The 19,278-nt window shown below is 36.5% G+C and overlaps 1 protein-coding gene across 1 annotated transcript in view; it reads left to right on the top strand.

The window, feature by feature from the left end:
- LOC134796501 (rho guanine nucleotide exchange factor 10-like protein) overlaps positions 1-19,278 on the top strand; it is a gene marked incomplete at its 5' end in the record, with an annotated part of 51,752 nt that overhangs the window by 14,495 nt on the left and 17,979 nt on the right. Inside the window, 2 exons of the mRNA XM_063768690.1 lie at positions 1,360-1,570; positions 15,177-15,353. Of these exons, the coding sequence (XP_063624760.1) occupies positions 1,360-1,570; positions 15,177-15,353 (388 nt within the window). The remainder of the gene's footprint in view (positions 1-1,359; positions 1,571-15,176; positions 15,354-19,278) is intronic.

Raw genomic sequence — 19,278 nt, 5'->3', positions numbered from 1 at the left:
ACGTTAGTTCCATTGTTTGTTGGAATCTTCCGAGTTGTCTTTTTCGAGATGTCTTCTTTTTATTCAATTGCTTGTTACCCATTATAACTTAAAGGTTTTGGTGCACACGGTATATCACTAGGACACACAACACAGCATAGTTTTTATAAGTAAATCTTATATTTGTTTTGGGGACACCTAGTACAGGTCCGTCTGGCACGAGCGCTCAGCCATCACTGTCTCATTTCGAAAGACGGACGGAGATAGAGCATGCAGGCCGGAGTCGATATTTTGTTACGATAGAATTAGTTGATGTTTATTTATTTTAAAAATATTGCCTCTAATTATCGTTTTTCTAAAGCTGTCAAATTACTGTTATACTTATGATTGATTTTTCTCCTTTTTTTGTTTCATAGTGTCACATAGTAAAGAAACGAGTAAAGTTGGAGTAAAAATTCGAATTGGAGGTTACTTTGGGAATAAATTGTATCGAGCGAAGTGTTATGAATCGTGTATCGAAAGCTGTGTTATTAAAGATAATATAATCAAGAATTATATTTATTTTTCCCACGTCTACAAATATCACCGTTTCTTAGAAAAATAGGATAATTATTGGGGTATTTTTACATTTCTGGCTCAGGGAACGGCCTTAAGTATTATTTTATTTGTTCATATCGGAACTAATTTTATCTAGTTTCTATTTCAATTCTTCGTGACTCGAGTGACGATTTCATCCTGTATAGTTACTAAGTCCACTTCACCGATTACTATACCGGTCTGTGTGTAGCAAGCATTAAGAAATGCGAAAGGCATTAAACCTTAATAGGGATCAGGGTCTCGGAGCGACTAATACTATTACCACGAACAACGCCGAGCCACTGATCCATCTGCAGTTTCTATTTGTAGTTTCACCGATTATTGTGGCGTAGAACTTTTCCCCCTGTATAATTAAATGACTTCCGTGTATCTTTAATTGCTCAGATCCTATTAATTAAGGCCAATTAATGTAAATGTAATGGCCGTTAAACACATCTTGACCGCTTATCGATGTTTCGTTTTCATAAACATGAGGATGGGATGATTTGAAGATAAAAAGTTTGTCGTTTAGTTAAATTAAATTTATATACCTTACCTATACATTTACATGAGTTTGTTTACTATTTATCACGTATAAATCTCGCTTTGTGTTGCATCAAATTTTTGAAATCAAAGATAAACATTTAAGTCCAAGCATCATAATCGTGACAATGCAATCGATGATCGGCTTTATTTTAAAGGACAGATCAGATAGACTACGTTTATTAGCCTACTTCTGGCTTGTTTACCTAACACAGATTAGAAGCATAGGTCATTAAATTAAAATAGCAACTTTGCCTTCAGGAGCAGCGGTCAACTACGCAACACCCTCAGCCGGGCCCGCGAACTATGCGAGCGCTGGCGCAGCGGCGGCACCACGCCCGCGCCCCCCGCGCCGCCGCCCGAGGACGAGGGCGGGGGGCGCCTGGCACGCTGGTTCAGCGTCAGGAGAGGCTCGACACACCAGTATGACATGCACTCACATGAGAGCGACAAAATGCCGAAGCTGCCGGAGGTAACTAAATAAACACAACCTATATTGTATACCTTCAGTTGTTGGGGGCGTATAACGCGCTGTTGTAACATTGTCAGGGCTCGTTTATACTGGGCCTGCGGTATTTTCCGTCGTACATAGACGACGACATATTACTCGTAAGTACTCGCAAACTAAAGAAATTACAATTTATGATTGCCGGCTACGATACTATTGTGGAAACATTAAGTAAGTAAGAAATTTAGCACTCAATTGCTCAAAAAGATCTGGTCTTTAACTGTAAAATAAGCTAACACAAGAAGTTGAAAAAATATAGAGTGTATTAGACTGATATTTAAGATTGCCACACTGCAAACTTATCAACGCGTTTCTCATATTGTGACATCCATTAGATTGGTTGGAGGCCATGATTGCCAAAATATTAACTTTTTGCGCGTTTTGTTAGCGAGTCAAGAAATCTCTAGTAATAGAACTGGTGTTTTTGTTTTCCTAAATCTGCGAATTCAGTCAAAAATAGACTCTTAAAAGCAAATTAATCTCCCGAGGTATAATAGCAGTGAAAATAAACAGATATATTTCCAGTTTGCCTTAGCGAAGTTCAAAGGAATGGGCAATACGATTTGGTGCGGTGATTCAGTATTCAACGGAATTGTAGAAACGGTGCGGTCAGGTGTTCGAACTTTTGAGAGAAACTCATTTATGTATTAGTCATGGCTTGGGCTAACAAATATGGGCCTTAAATTATTTTTTATTCCGTTGTTTATCAGACTTAATAATTTTGTCTATCGATCGACTTACCTTAGACAATATGTATTAATAAATATCAGTTTTTACGAGCAGGTGATCCAAAAACAATTGTTGGCTTCTGTTCCGCGCAGTGCCCATAAATTTAACAAACTCAACCAAATAATCCAGTAACTTTGTCGAATTTTGTAACCTGGCTCTTTTGCGTCAAATCCGGTAGTTCTGATTTTTTGCAGACTTGTTTATGATGTTGGCCCAATGAATAATCCAAGTTTGTGACTTCGAGCGCCGAACGCAACTTTGTCAAAAATCGAATAAACCGCAATTTTTTTTAGATTTGGGCGATTATAACCCTAAAGTACTAGTTTTTGGTAGTAATCCTATGGCGTTTTTAAAGTAGACTAAATTTGCTACAATAAGACACTAGAATTGTCTCTGTCGTCTGTACATCTAATATATTCCGAGATTTAGCCTTTAAAAATTTTATAATTTTACATCAGTTCTTAGGTATAATATAAGGGTTAGGCAGGTAATTTATATGGAATTCATCACCGCCACGTTCTACAAAATATTTATTTTCCTTAAAAAAAAAATTTTTTTCAAAATAGGCACTAATACATTTTTTTATGGAAAATAAATATTTTGTAGAACATGCTGGTGATGAATTCCGTACAAATAACCAACCTAACCCTTATATTATAGCTAAGAACTGACGTAAAATTATAAAATTTTGAAAGGCTTCATCTTGGAAAATATTAGATGTACAGAGACAATTTTAGTGTCTTATTGTAGCAAATTTAGTCTACTATAAAAACGCCCTAGGAAGTTACTATCAAAAACTAGTACTTCAGGGTTATAATCGCCCAAATCTAAAAAAAAATGCGGTTTATTAGATTTTTGACAAAGTTGCGTTCGGCGCTCGAGGTCACAAACTTGGATTATTCATTGGGCCAACATCATAAACAAGCCTGCAAAAAATCAGAACTACCGGATTTGACGCAAACGCAAAATGTATAATTTTACAGTATTACAAAACACTTATCGCACTAAACTTTCAATCGCAAAGTCTCAAATGCTTCATTATTTGCTTTCACCGCGACCTTAATACAGATTACCGAGTCACCAGCGTGCAATGTTGTTATTGTTATCATTGTTATCAAGATTGTTTGTTTACGTCCAGGCACGGACTGACACATGACACGTAACATGACGGAAGGAATTACGAGAATCTTCATCAATTTACCTACATATTTTGTTCCACAACCTTTCTAATGACTCGTAGGACTTTTGTTGTAATCGCAATATGAATAACCATTGACGCACTTGCTGTTCATTTCATTAATAAAAAAGTGTTTAATTTTAATTATTATTTATTTTATTATAATTCATGCAATTAAAGTTTAAACATGATGACATCCATTTAAAGTAAAACACCACTACCGCATGTTAGTCACCAAAAACCACAATACTTACATATTTTTATTTTTCTTAACGGAACTTCCGACCTGTTATTCCGTTGGTTTGAAGTGATGCCCAATATGCCCATTGCGGTATGATGTTGGTCATTTTAGGTAGCAAATCGCGGATTTTTTTTACGTTGTTAAAGTTGCTGTTTGTTGTAAAGTGACCAGCTGTTGTTTCTTAATATAGGTCACACGCAATGAGAAGTTTTCATTTCTTTATCACGCAATCATATTTTTTCCAATATGGATAACATTTTAATCTTATTGTTATTTAGTGTCAGCGTTGTATGTTTTATAGGATGGGTCAATTCAATACTTCGTTTTAGAAACAAGTATTTTCGCAGGTGACTCTACGACAGTACGAATTAAATAGGCACCTAATAGTGGAGGGAAAACCCCTATGCAATATTTTATTAAGTTAACTACAAGTAAGTAGGTATATCATAGTTTAAAGGTAACTAACTCATAAGTCATCAATATAATAATACTTACCTAAACTAAATAAATAGTAGGCTACTCCATCACTCGCAGGACTTACGTCATACAACACTGTCATGATGAATAAAATAAACCCATTCACAAACGAACCCTGTTAGCCTAACGTCCTCATTCATAATTCTAGGCTAGGGTTACTAATGAACTAGGTCTCCCTCCAATTATACACATTAAAGCAAACAACACAACGAACCAACACACCGCAAACAGGCCATTGACTCGCACCGACAATTTCTGGAATTAAAGGACTCCGCTCATTGGTCACAGACCATAACATTACTACATGTATATCAAATTAATATGAGGAAGGATATATGTACATGATTCACATTTATATTATAGAATGATTCACGCGGTCATTGGGCATTCTTTCAACGAGCGCAGTAACGAACCAGTCGTACGGCCGGTCATGTCGATCCTAGTTTGCTATGAACAAATAATAAGAAAAACACGGTGATACAATCATGTGCGGGTGTACAGTGCCTCAACGGAGATCCATGTATACGATTGTAATATCTCAGTTTGCTCTAAGTGTCATTACGTGAATAACGTGCTATTCGTAAATGTCAAAAGTAAATTTTAAATCGTGCGCCCTGCTCGGTTTTTCGCCGATCTAACCATGTTCTGTGTGAAGCTTCGTAGTGATAAGGCCGAGTATTGCATGGCCGAGTATGACGTGAGTGTGGTGGAGGATATTACTTTTGACGTTTACGTGCAAATGTGTTTTCCTGTCGGTTCTCTGTCTGCGGGCTTAGCAAGGTTGTACGACAAGGTAGTTATCACGCAATATGGTGATGATAGAACGGCCGTTATCGTCGATTTATCATCCATACTATGGTTGCAGACGATATATGGAGTTATCCACATTTGACAGCGGTAGATGATAGAAGACAATTTGCATAACATGGTAGTTGGATAAGATGTGGATAATTTGACAGATTGTCCCATTTTGACAGTTCAACTTAGTTAATTTTAACTACGTGCTTCTTAGATGACGATAAGCCTTGTCGTGAAAGCAAAAGTAGTGAATAATCATATTTTAAGGTATAAATTACAGGTAAATATCAGTTTTTCTATGTTTATATTGAGAGTTATTAGTTACAATGTTCCGCTGTATATAATATTGTCAATATTTTCTTCGCAGGGAAGTCAAATTTTATTATTCCTACTCGCGCCTGCTGTTGAAGAAAAATCTCGTAAACAGCTTTAAGAAACGCTTGCAGCCTATTTGATATGCCGGACGAAGAGTTTCGGCATATTTACAAAGTGCGTAGCGTTGCGTGCGGAGTGTGCAGTGCATTTACTTATGTGCCGAACTTAACGCCGAGCCTCAAAACGGTGATGGGTTACCTACCAAAACACCTCAAAGGTAAAGCAATAAAATTACAGTGTTTCTTATAAAGTTAATATGTATTCTATGCATAGACCCTATTATATTTGAAATCATTGATTCTATGTAAAACAGACGTCTTAATGACAATGCTACTAAACTCTTCAATACTAGGTACCGGCCTCATTATTATATGTAAAAGTTAGTATGTTAAGATATCTGTTGTACAATCTCTTACTTATGCTACTAACCTACTAACAGAGGTTACTTAAACTACTATTTACTTCAACATTCATATCCTAACCTCCGAACCTAAAGGGGAAAATCTACTTGACAAAATTAGATTTACAGTACCGGTCAATAACCGGTTTGTGTGTTTTTGTATGAACTTGTAGTAGGTTAGTTTGTAGATTTCATATTTTACTAGTCATTTTATATGAATAATATCTGAGAGACCGAGCTTTGCTCGGAAAACATATATAAACTCAAAAATGCGTGTTTTTCCAGAGATGAGACCTAGCTAGATTGATTTTTCGCCCCCGAAAACCCCCATATAGCAAATTTCATGGAAATCGTTAGAGCAGTTTCCGATATCCCCGAAATACCTATATATACATGTAATAAATAAATATACAAGAATTGCTCGTTTAAAGGTATAAGATATTATGAATACTGAAATACTGTGAACTACAATAAGAGACTCAGCATACTACTAAAAAAGCTCTTTAAAAATAATGTAGTTGACCATACATTAAAACAAAAAACCTCTATGAAAAAAAAACATTACATGAGATCAATTTTTCTCATCGCTGGACAAGGAATAGTACTAAACTACCTAAAGCTGTAGAAGTCACTCAGAAATATAAAAAAAAAGTTATACCGTAAAAGCATGGAGGTGATATATTATTGACCGGTACTGTAATTAAGTACTTATTTGTTTTAGGTTCTAACAGTATACACAACACCAGCAGCACACCTACACCACCAGCAGCAGCAGCAGCTGCTGCTGCTGGTGTGTAACAGTTACACCTGCTAGCTGATGGCAACTACCAACGCGGGACTAGTCAAGATCATGGCTTGTCCATTGGAGCACTACTGACTGGATTGGCCACACTACTGTAAGCCTGAACCTATCTCGAGCAGTTTGTAGATGCTGTAAACAGAAGGTAAGTTCTTTTGAGCACTGAATTAAGTATTAGACATAAAAAACTGTGACTTTCCACAAGGACTGTCTTAGTAACTTTTACTTTTTTGAATAAGTATGATTGCGGCTGTATTGTGCATTGAGTTATGTACCTACCTATTGTTTGATAGTTGTGTATGATAAGTAGTTATCTCTGGGATATATAATCTGGGAATGCAATACTTATTAGGTTTAACTAAGGCACCTAGTTCTAATGTGCTGCCTTGTTTAATGGATATTATTCCTGGCGATTGTTTAGTATATATCTTGGGTGCACTAGACTGCACTCATGTGAAAATATTTACTCCATCGCTGCCACATGAACCTACTTTTACTTATTTCCTTCTTTTTCTTCCAGAAAACTTCTCGTGGATCAAGGGAAAAATTAGAGAAGGCGCTCCTAAAAGACTTCCTAAGCATGCAAGCATGCACAAAATTTAACCGGCTCTGAATAAATACATATTTCGCATATTACTATGTTTTACTATCACACAAATACCTACCTAATTTACCTATATTTCAAGTAGAGACAAGTAGAGACTAGTAAACATTGAAGACGGATAAGCTTCACACAGAACAGCATTCCCGGGCATGCTTCAATGTAGGTGTCACTTATTCTTATTTTTCATTTTAGCCTTATGCGTACAAAATTTGTGACTCTTATAGCTTCTAAATGTAAAATCCGACTCATATGCAGTATAGTACAATGAAAGCATAGGTAATAAAAACATTTTAGGCACGTTCTTATTTAAGAGGAAAGGGAGATGGCCGCTTCCGCTGCTCCATACAAACGTAGTCCTCATTTTCCTCTCTGGATATTGACATTATGGAAAGTATTTTTACATAATTTAATGTATATTAACCATATAGCTATGCCTCTACGTTCGAATTTTTGAATATTGTAAAAATTAGGAGCGGAAGACAGATTTCATACAAATTTTTAAATGCTCCTAACTCTTATAATAATTAATAAATTGAAAAAAAAAGAACAAACGTAGGGGCATGGGTGTAGTTGATGTTGATATACAACAAATTGTATCAAAATATTTAATGTTATTATCCAGAGAGAAAAATGTGGACTACGTTTGTATGAAAAGGCGCGTCTAGTGAGTCTGGCGGTCAAAAGGTCAAATAAGAATATTCCTAAATGCTCTATTATGCTAATAAGTCTACTCTAGTGACTATAACTGCGGTCAGACTCAATACGCCAATAACTAATGTTGAATATTAAAAACTATGTTAAATTCTATTTGGTAGATACAACATTTGACAATTCTCGTCACTCGTGGTGTTGTCAAGTCTTTTTTGTTTACTAAACTCTATAGATAAGTTAACAATGTCGGCTGCTAGCTAGAATATTATAAATGGGTAAATAAAACAACTATTGCCAAAAAATTAAACAAAGTTTATTTACACATTAAATGTAGGTGTACAAACAAATCATTCGCTACCGTACCCGCTGTGAAAGTGCCCATCATGCCAGCAGCTTTATTGCTGGATTACTATGAACAGCTTTTGTACCAGGAACGTCTCGGAGCGGGGGCCCTTACCATTCTGTCTGATTCGACGGCCTAACTTACGTGTAAAGCGCTTAATGATAATACTAATGAACTGAAAAGGTTGTTTGTTGTTTTATTTGTGGATAGGTATGACACCTATATATATGGAATGGTCTTCTCACTAGCTTTTAATTGATATCCATATTATTATATTATTGCAATTTCATAACTGCTCATCTATAAGTTTCGTTTCAAATATAAATAGAATGCTTAACGGCGCAGAAAAGATCAACATTCCTCTCAGACCTCCAACAAAAAGGGGCCAAACTGAAAACCAGCACTGGACGCCAGTCTAGCACATGTTGAGCTTGGTACCCACGGCCAACATGTCTTGCTAAATGTAATTACCTATGTATAGAGTAGACAATAAGTTAGTACTTAACCAAGAATAAGTTAGTACATACTTAACATAGAATTTATATGTATATGGTTTGTATTCCTAATATTTTTTCTACCATCAACCTATCATGTTTTGGCAATGGAGCATTCCATGAAATTGTCTACCGTTTGTCCCGTAGAAATGCGGATTTTCTGGAGATTTGCAGGTATAAGAGTTTCCTTTTCTATGACAAATGGTCAAACATATGCACGGAAAATTAATCGCTTGCTTTAAATGACGAAAAAAATCGCAACACAGGAAATAAAATGCGTTTGTATGGGACAGCTCGTGGAATGCTCCAATAAAGTGATTTCATTTCATTTCATATCATAAACTGATGAGGGCATTCAGCGGCCATGTCCGGTTCTCAGGCGGCACCAGATTTTCCGAGGAAGGTCAAACCCTTTTGGCTTTGGGTCAGATATACAGCTACTCCGAGCTGCCGAAGCAGACCATTCCGCTATCCACCTATCCGAAATATTAAAGCTGCTCAGGCTCCCAGCTGTAGCACAGGGTCGGCGGGCAGTCGAGCGGCAGAATTCCTCGTGGACAGGCATTGTGGGGTTATTCGTGATATTCTCAGCCTCCCTCTTCAACGCCTTGAGTCGTCGGATGTGAGAAGGGGCAATGTGATTCAATGCCGGCAGCTAGTGGCGGTTGTAGATCGGATAGTGCCTGAGATGCATCGCATGGTCTCTCAAGCCTCCAATATGTTATGACTGAAACAGAAACAAATTAGATTAGATGAGGTCAGGCGCAGGCTAGTACTTACAGCGGTTCATTGGCAAATTATGTGAAATTAATGTCACTTTTAGAAAGCTCTCGTTTTTAAGCCAGGGGGATTTTTTTGTTACAGTTGTCCAAATTATCGATTGAAAATAAATTGAATTTTGTTCTAGTAATTATTTATACGTTATTAAAGTAGTATTATGTATTAAGTGTAGTTCTGTACCACCTGCGTCTTAAAAACAAACCAACGAACACCTTATTTATCAAAATTTGTCTCAGATATTCTATGGTAGGGTAATATACGACACAAACATACCCACACACATACATAGGCTGCTAAAATCATTCCCATAGTCAGGTATAGGTACAATAAACCACTTTACCAAACACAAAAAAATAATCGATATTAAACTTTCGTGAGACATGTTTTTAAATTGTTTATACGACAACGGTTTCACTCACTTGAATTGAACAAAAAAAATATTCCAGCTCCCAGCAGTAAAGAAACCAGCTTCTACTCCCAAGCCCTAACAATATAAGTTTTTGGCAAAAATATCATTTTTGGTACAAGCTTTTATCGCTGACTGTACTTTTCTTTCAACACGCAACTAATACTCCATGAGTCCATTCTAACAACACCAAGCACAATTAGTTTGCGTTGTTTTATCACAGTGTTCCCATGGCCACCTCATGTCTCCATCATCAGATCAGCTCCATGTCATCATAATATTGCAATAGTCATCCGATTTACATATTGTTATGTATGCAAAATTTCAGCTCAATCGGAAATCGGGAAGTGGGTCAAACTTAGCTGTCAAATGTATATGGCCAGCTTTAGTGCTAACATAACTGTTCCTAGTATTCCTATATTACATGTTATAAGTAAGAATATTGTACGAGTCGGTATTATATTATTTTATAATCTTAGTAGAATAGGTACTAATACAATTTATTCGTATTGAATAACTCTTGCAGAGAATTTGTAAGTTACTTGTGGGTATGGCTACTTTATTTATTTTATAAACTTTATTGCACAAACATATAGAATTACGTAAAAATGGCAAACTAAATGCCAAAAGGCATTATCTACCAGTCAACCATAGAAACAAATACGGTAAAACGGGGTGAAAAGACACGATTTTCAACACGATAATCCAAATGATAAAGTAATAATTTTGATATCATTTTTTGAGTCTTGGTTAGTTCTTCAATTTTGCATTTGTCAAATAAATTTTTATCTACCCAATTCAGAGAAAATCAAAGAAAACTACCTGTTTTCTCCATATCCTTAAAACGGGGTCGATAGACACAAGAAAGGGGTGAATAGAAATATTAAGTTTTAGTTGTCATAGGCATCGAATTTGGTCATTATTATGTGGATACTCTGTTGGCAAATGGTATAATGGTAATGGTACCTGTTAAACAGCTATTTGACACAAAATTATTTTTTGTGTCTTAACCCTCAAGGCGTATCTTTACACCCCTTTGTTGTATCTAATCACCCCCTATGACGTAACTGTTCACCCCATATGCGTGTCCATTGACCCCTTTATCACGTAAATTTGCTTGTTATTGTTTTTTTGCAAAAAATGCTTTATTATAGAGAAAATTAGTGATATTATATATTATTTAGGTACTACAGATACTATATTTTTTTTTTTTTTAATAAAATACATTTATTTCACATTACCAGGTTAGCTAACTTTTACTTAGTTAATGTCAAAACATTTACCGCTAGAACAAAGTTCAGACAGGTTTCATTTCTTACCTCGGCGAGACCTTACTTTAGAGTCAAAAAAATCTAACTATTAGGCAGTTTGATTAAGTTCTTTTGGTACCAATGTAGAGAATAAATAGTCTACTATATACGCATTCCAAAAATCTTATTTTAGAGATGTACGTTTTTAAATATAACAACTTGAAAGAAAAAGTTCAAAATTTCTCTATTCACCCCGCGATTTCTGTTGACCCCGTTTTACGGTATGTGACGTTCCACGGCAAAAGGTACCTTATGGCGGCTGGCGCTTACGTCGCATAGCGCCGCAATAATATTGGAGCGGCGTTAATAATAGCGTAAGCGCCAACCGCCATAAGGTGCCTTTACCCGTGGGACGTCACATATAAACACTAAAGGTTGGTGCAAAAAGCAAATGCAGTAGGTATATCTTAGATATACATACTAACATAAACATATATATATGTTATAAAAATAAATGTACTAATATGTATATGGGATGATAGACACTAGATGAGTTCTTCATTTAGCAGATGACTACCGAGCATGACTACTCAAAAAACAAATTTTCTTGGGGCTTGTCTTATAGGTAGAGGGAGTGCATTCCATAGATAGGTTGCCTGAACGGCAAAACAATCAGACATAAAACGGTTATGAAGAGGAAGGACTTAAAATTTAAGTGAGCGGGAGTTCACATCCGGAACGGGCATAAAAACTAAATACTTATTAATAATATTTTATCTTTATGTCTTATATTTATGGCATAAAGTGTGTCTTTTTCTTTTTCAATAAACTTTTATTCTTGCTACAAAACCAGCTTCTAGAATATACAAACAGAGTAAAAAAATATATAAGTTTTTAAAGTGAGGTCTACGGGTTTCAAAGATTTTAATATTTGTTAGAACCCTTAAGTATGCACTTTTTATGCAGTGTGAATAAATGTATGCATAGGTAGTGTTGTAGTGTAACTTTTACACATAATTGTTGCCAAATCAACTTCCTGCAATTATAGTAGTGATAGAACAGGTTTTTAACAAACTTTTGTCACTTAGTAGAACATAATAGATAGAATGAGAAGAAATAGATATTAAGTGTCAATAATATTAAAAGGCACCAGAAACTTTTCATGATTTTAGTTTAAGAAAGGTGTACTTACATCTTCAATCCTTTCTTCTAGATCTTAGAACTTGTGTGCACTGTGCAGCATTGCATTTTGTATCTCTGGGTTCCGAGAGGCTCATGGATCTCCCTCTAGGTGTAGGCGAACAGGGGATGCTGAGTTATATATTTGGCTAGCATTTTCTTGTGCGCCGAAGCATCGACTGAAATTAAACATATTCATGACAAAACCAGTTAATGATCAAACGAACTATAACTTTTTCTATAAATAAATTAGAGAAACTTACATTTTGGGTGGCATTTCTTTTAGTTTACACAGCAAATCAGTATTTTTCTTCGACTTGGTTTGTATTTTCACTAAATTCACTGAATCATGCGCGTACGCGACGCTTGTCAATGTCAAGTGAATTGTCAGTTGAGAAAACACGATTATCCGTTCATGTTATAATGTAAGTCAATTTGTATAAAGCTGTCACTCATTTAAACATTTTTCAATTTGGAAGTGTAGTAATAAAACTAACTATTCGTTTTCAAACTTCGTCCGACACACGTCCGACATATTAATAAAGCCAGGCATTAAATGGATTTTTCATAAACTCTAGGCATAGACAATCGTGGTCACTTACGAATGATAGTGGATAACTTTATACGATATCGACGTGGTATTCTTATCGTAGCCCGTAACCATGTTCAGCAAAACGATAAAAATACGACTATCGTTAAAAGACGACAGTAGATTCCACGCGCAATATGATATAACCTTGCTAAGCCCGCTGGTATAGTTCATGTGGCGGATATGATATTGTCTGGTGTGATTTCTACGCAACTGGCTAATCCTTATTTCCACGAGAGATATGTTGGGCTACGTAACTGTCCACCAAATGATGTAATTTTTACATATATCTTGGCGTAGCATTACTCGAAACTGATACAACTAAACTATGTTTATTTAAATTGAGAAGTACGATATAATTCTAAGTCTCTACACAATATAGAGGCGAGCACAAGGAGCAAGTTAATATTAACCATGTTGAATAAAAAATGCATGTAAAACCTTGTTCGACATTTTTGTCCGTTTCCTGCATGTTTGTACCATCTTTACGGCACTTTTGACTAATTATAACCTTTTGTAATACAAACAAATGGTCTGTTCATTGGGCCAGTCAGGATTCGAAGGTCTGCATATGATTAAGTCTTTTATTGCTCAAGTTTTTTATTGATAGATTTGATGTAAACTTGCCCACCGAGGCCACCGAGCATGTCACTTGGGGTTGCCAGATGGTCGGGATTTGGCGGGATTCTCCCGATTTTTAGCATGTGTTCCCGATTCCCGACAAAGTGAAAATTGTCCCGAAAAAGAGCTTCACGTTATAAAACAATAATTTTAAGTTCCGAACTGTCGTCGAGCGTAGTGCCAATAATGTAAAATATCGTTGTTTTTAGGGTTCCGTACCCAAAGGGTAAAACGGGACCCTATTACTAAGACTTCACTGTCCGTCCGTCCGTCCGTCCGTCCGTCCGTCTGTCACCAGGCTGTATCTCACGAACCGTGATAGCTAGACAGTTGAAATTTTCACAGATGATGTATTTCTGTTGCCGCTATAACAACAAATACTAAAAACAGAATAAAATAAAGATTTAAATGGGGCTCCCATACAACAAACGTGATTTTTGACCAAAGTTAAGCAACGTCGGGAGTGGTCAGTACTTGGATGGGTGACCGTTTTTTGTTTGCTTTTTTTTTCTTTTTTTTTTTGCATTATGGTACGGAACCCTTCGTGCGCGAGTCCGACTCGCACTTGCCCGGTTTTTTTAATACAATTAGGTACCTACTTTAATTTAAATGTTTTTTTCCCGACTTAAGTCCCAAAATCCCGAAAAAAATATATTTTTTCCCGATAATAGCGCCTTTCGATCTTGCAACCCTAATGTCACTACACAGGGAGCTCACTCGCAGTACTATGCCACTTAGCTTTATTGAAACGGTTTCATAGCTTATCCTTTATCTCGTATCCTTATCGTATAGCTACCTCCGCACATCTCTGGTGGAAAAACATCCTACCACGTTTGTTTAGCAAACACGGTGCACATGCATCGCGGATGGTATCTCAGTTGCATGTTGCATAGCGCAGTAATTGATGCAATTATGCAGCTATTGTGTGTGCAGCGGTGACCTAAGCCTTAGTCGCATGACTTAAGCGCTGATACCGTAATATTCACTTAACCGACACTTCATTAAGTTGCATGAGTTGTCTCTTTATGGTCATGGAAGTTCGCTGTTTATGTTTATTAGCTTGCGTGCTTGCTTATTTAATAATCATTTGAAATACTTATACCGTAAACCCACGCTTATAATTATATTCTTGATAATAGTGAGTTAAAATGGCTATTAAAAAGGAACCAAAACGCATTTACTAAGAATAGCCCAGGGCGCGACACGCCGCTGTCGGTATCCCACGTCAGGCTCTACATCTCAGATGGTGATGAGTAACGAAGAGAAATGGTTTATTAATTCTCATTAGTGGTCATGAATTCTCTATCTTCCAGTAAGAAAACATACTTATGCTTTGATATAGATAATGAAACCCTTATATGTGCTAACTTAACGCGTGATTCCCATGTCCACTTAATATGTATTATGTAAGTAAGTATACAGGATGGCTAAAAAATAACTGCATTCCCGTTGCCAGGGAGGTTTTGGGATTATACTGAGCAACTTTTAGTATGGGACCAACCCCGAAATAGCGAAAAACCCCTTCAGGTGGCTTTAGTGTTGTTGATACATGATTTTAGTGTTGTTGGAATAGGAGTTTGCCGCGCGAAAGAATAGCTTGACTGCAACCACAAGCTGTATCCTCTACATAATTGTAACAACATCGTTTTCATTCCAGCTTGAAGAGGATCTCTTCTCATGCGGCGGCGAGGTGCGCGGCGGGCGTGTGGCGCCCCCCTCGCTCGCGCCGCCGCCGGACGCCCTGACGGCCGTGCAGCTGCGGCGGCGGCACGTCGTCGCCGCCATCATACATAGCGAGAACTCGTACGTCGCGACGCTGCAGCGGCTCGTCAACGTAAGTCAAGCAGAAAGCAAGCGAGATAATGTGATTGTTAAATCTAAACGGCTATGTTGCAAACTCTTGATGTTCGAAAGTACTGTGAAAATGTCCACTGTCTAGCTATCACGTTTCATGAGATACAGCCTGGTGACAGACAGACGGACAGTGGGGTCTTAGTAATAAGGTCCCGTTTTTACCCTTTGTTATATCTAAACGGCAATATCGTGGCAAACTCTTGATGTTCGAAAGAACGATTCGGATTTTTTAGTAACGTAGAAATGTCCATTTAGAGCTTGCTTAGCCACGTTCTATGCTAACTCGCGATTGTTGATAAATAAATGTAGTGAATTGTATGCCTAACCGCAGTTGTCACTTATTTATAGCTTGGTAGAGTAATAGGCAGACATGTCTCGAGTTTTTGTCTCTCAAACTTCGAATTTGTTACTCAGTGAACCTATCAGTAAAGATTAACCAGTGCAATTTGTTTTTATCTTTTCTACACGCATATTTTTTGATAACAAATGGTTTTAGACTTATTGGCTCATTTTCAAAATAAGCTAGCACTTTTCATAGAAGTAGACCATTTAATGACCAGTGACAATTAATTAAAGCCTGTAGGAAAATCATATTATTTATTGACAAGGTATTAAATTTTTCTTACTTGCTTAGGTAATACGTTAAAAAAGCCTTAGTCGATTAAAATAATAACAAACCATAAAAAGTTCACTCGTTCAGCAATAATCTTGAAGTACTACATATATGAAGTTGTCACTGTTGTCAGGGAATATGGACAACGGGAACGCATTTCATCCCCTAAACTCTAAAAGTATTTGTCCTGAGGAATGACCGCTTAATATGCGCTGTGTTGTTAGCAAATCTGATTACACATACCAACCCTTGGCTTGAAGCCAAAAGCGATGTTTAAACTTTAAAGACTTTTACCGCTCTGTGGTTTCATGGGTGGCTTGCAGCAAATTACATTCGGCAGGCCGAGTTTTTAGGTGTAGTACTAGTACCTACCTATTTTGAAGTTGATTTAAACAGTCGTTTTAAAAACATGTCTAACTTGTTAACTTGTTGTTGTTGAAAAAAGGCAAAAAAGGTAAAACAATGAAATATTATCGTGTTAGACCCGTTAGTAACATGTAATAAATACTATGTTTGTTCGTTTGTGATCAACTGTAAGTACCTACTAACTATGTGTAAGTATACCTATGACATTTAAAATTGTGCAATTCGTACTCGTGCAAATTTCAATTAGGTATTTCTTAATAGACAAAGACTTCATTACAGCTAACGCTCCATGGCAAAGTCAATTTCTTAGAACATATTGCGAATATTTATACCTACATGTAACGAATACGGAGGTTAAACAATTAAGTTCGCAATATTTATCTCGCAAATGATCTGTAATTAGCCTTACACGACCGTTTCAAATATTTGTTTTACGCAACACCATCGGACCGTCAACCGGCTAACACAAGCCACTGTTCGCAAACTGGTTTCTAGATACACATCTTCGATGCCAACGTCTGAATAACACACGCTGACATTTCTCATGACTCCGGAGAAATTCGTGATCGGGAAGGAAGTATGCTTAGAATGATAGCAGAATTGTTTGTTCGCATAACTCTTGTAGGTTATTATGCAATCGGACACCTCGCGACTTTTATTTTCGCTCAGTACGGACACAGGTACGGAGGTGTGACATGACATGGCGGTTAATTAAATCGTAAGCTGACAGTTGCAAAACTATGACTTGCAGCTGCTTTAGGTAACGAGATTAGTCGCTCGGGAAGTCGCTTGCTGTCTTTCTTCATCCTATAAAAGTTGATTGAAAACAGCTACTGAATTTCTCTTTGAATTACGCAATATGCCAGTTGTTTAAAAGTTGCGATACTTATGGGGTGAAAGAGAAATATTTTAACTCATTACATTCTCTTTAAGCATTTCTTCTTTTTATTTCATTATGAAACTAATGATTACTTGTTTTCTCTCCTTTTAAACTAAAGATCCTATTGACCGGTCCTAAAATCCTACTTAGGTATTGTGTTTGAGCTAGGTTTTCATGTCAACATAATACATTTTTCAACACTAGTTAAAATAAGTTTCTTAAAGTGTCCTTTCTCCGTTCTAGCAAGATGCATCTTATGAATTTTCATGATCCTTAAGACCAACAGCCGTAGCTTATTGGTTGTCAAAAATCTCAACATATGCAAATTCGGAAACCTGTCTGGCCCACTTTTGTTATTGTTTCGCCCACAATTCACATGTTATAGAGATTTGCATATTAGGAAGTGGGGCAGGTTTGAATAGGCAGTATTTGCAAACGCGAGGTCACTGTTTTAAACGACGCCGCCATTTTAATGTGACATTAACTATTGCAATTGTGAACAAACTTTATTGTTTGCTTCCATAAATACAAACAGCCCACGGCGCCTGCGAGCGTTCAGAAAAAGATTAGCCGCCTTTGTAACACTGTATTCATGCTTCGTCGCTGCATGACTGATTATAAACCGCTTTCTTCAATATATTATCTAATAAATTTATAATGCTTATCTGCTTGTGCTTACGTAACAGTATTAAGTTCATTGGTATTTGCAACTCATGCATTTTAATGTCGCGAAAATTGGATCGTTCTTGTGGAAAATTGTTCGCGAGCTTTTCAGAACCCAAAAATCTAGTTTTAATAAAGACATTCATCACTTAATATGAACGAAAACTAAACAATACCTGGAAGAAAGCAAATCAGGCATTTTGCTTAGCAGTAGGACAGAGGGACACCTTAGAATCTTACATGAAAAAAAAATCGGAAAATGAGCTATATTGGATGAGACCACGAGTCAATAAAAATTCCGTCTAATAGCTTAACAAATTTATATTTGTAGAACTATTACATTGTTGCAATTACTTTTGGCGCGTTGTTCTATCATGCTATCACTGCTGGCTGTACCACACAAATGTCAGAGAAAAGAATACTGCTTTCAAAACAGCGATTTCAATAGGTAGACGGCATACTAAAAGCGAGGTCGCAATCCCATATTTTAAAGATTTACGACTCTTTTATAGTTGTATAAAGCACGTGTATCCTTGGTCGTATGGCATTATAGCTTTACTACATGCATTATGACTCGTTATATTTAATATCGTCACCTGACACTTTTGCATATGGCTAAAAAGGCATTATTACAAGGCCAGGTGTTAATCGTTTGTATGTTATATTATAATCAATTTAGTATTAGCATAAATAAGAAGTTATTAGCATACAGGCGGCGGTATATTCTATTAACTTACGCAAGTTGAACGATTATCTCGGCGGTTGTTAGTATATAATATCGTTCAGAACATATTTAGGTATGTAATCGATTTTAAGTGCAAACTGTAGAACACACTATGTATGCACGCATAGTAATTAATGTCTTTCGTGGTCGATGATATAGCCAATATTTTATGGTTATCTATCTGACAAATATTGTTTTAATGTATGTAATTCCAATCTGTGCCCAATGTAAAAATAAATGTAACCACTTGGTTAATTCCAATCGCGTAAGCTCTTGCAATAATTTCAAATGTAATGTTAGATTGTTAATAAAGTTAGTAGGTAGGTACCTATACATCAACGGATTTAACATTGAAGCAAGCAACCAGCTGACTTTTACATTTAAACACTTTGGCAGCAGAGTGAAATTAGAGTATTGATCCAAGTTCTGAGTTAACGCCAGGCCTTCGAAACTGCAATAAAACTTTTAAATTGCGAGCTAGATACCAGACCACGAAATTTATTGGCAGTTTGATAGTGGCATCGTTCTGAAGCTCTGTGATGTATTGTATACCTAACCACGTATATTTAAAATTCAAGTTTATATCAGCATTTGAAGATGTATTTTTGATTTGCACAAACTCAAGGCGGCGATCAAGTATTTGCACTCGACAGGCGGCA

The sequence above is a fragment of the Cydia splendana genome, chromosome 13 (assembly GCF_910591565.1).
Source record: "Cydia splendana chromosome 13, ilCydSple1.2, whole genome shotgun sequence".
In the NCBI taxonomy this organism is placed as follows: Eukaryota; Metazoa; Arthropoda; class Insecta; order Lepidoptera; family Tortricidae; genus Cydia; species Cydia splendana.
The sequence above is the reverse complement of the archived record's forward strand: the minus strand, read 5'-3'. Positions and strand labels throughout refer to the sequence as shown.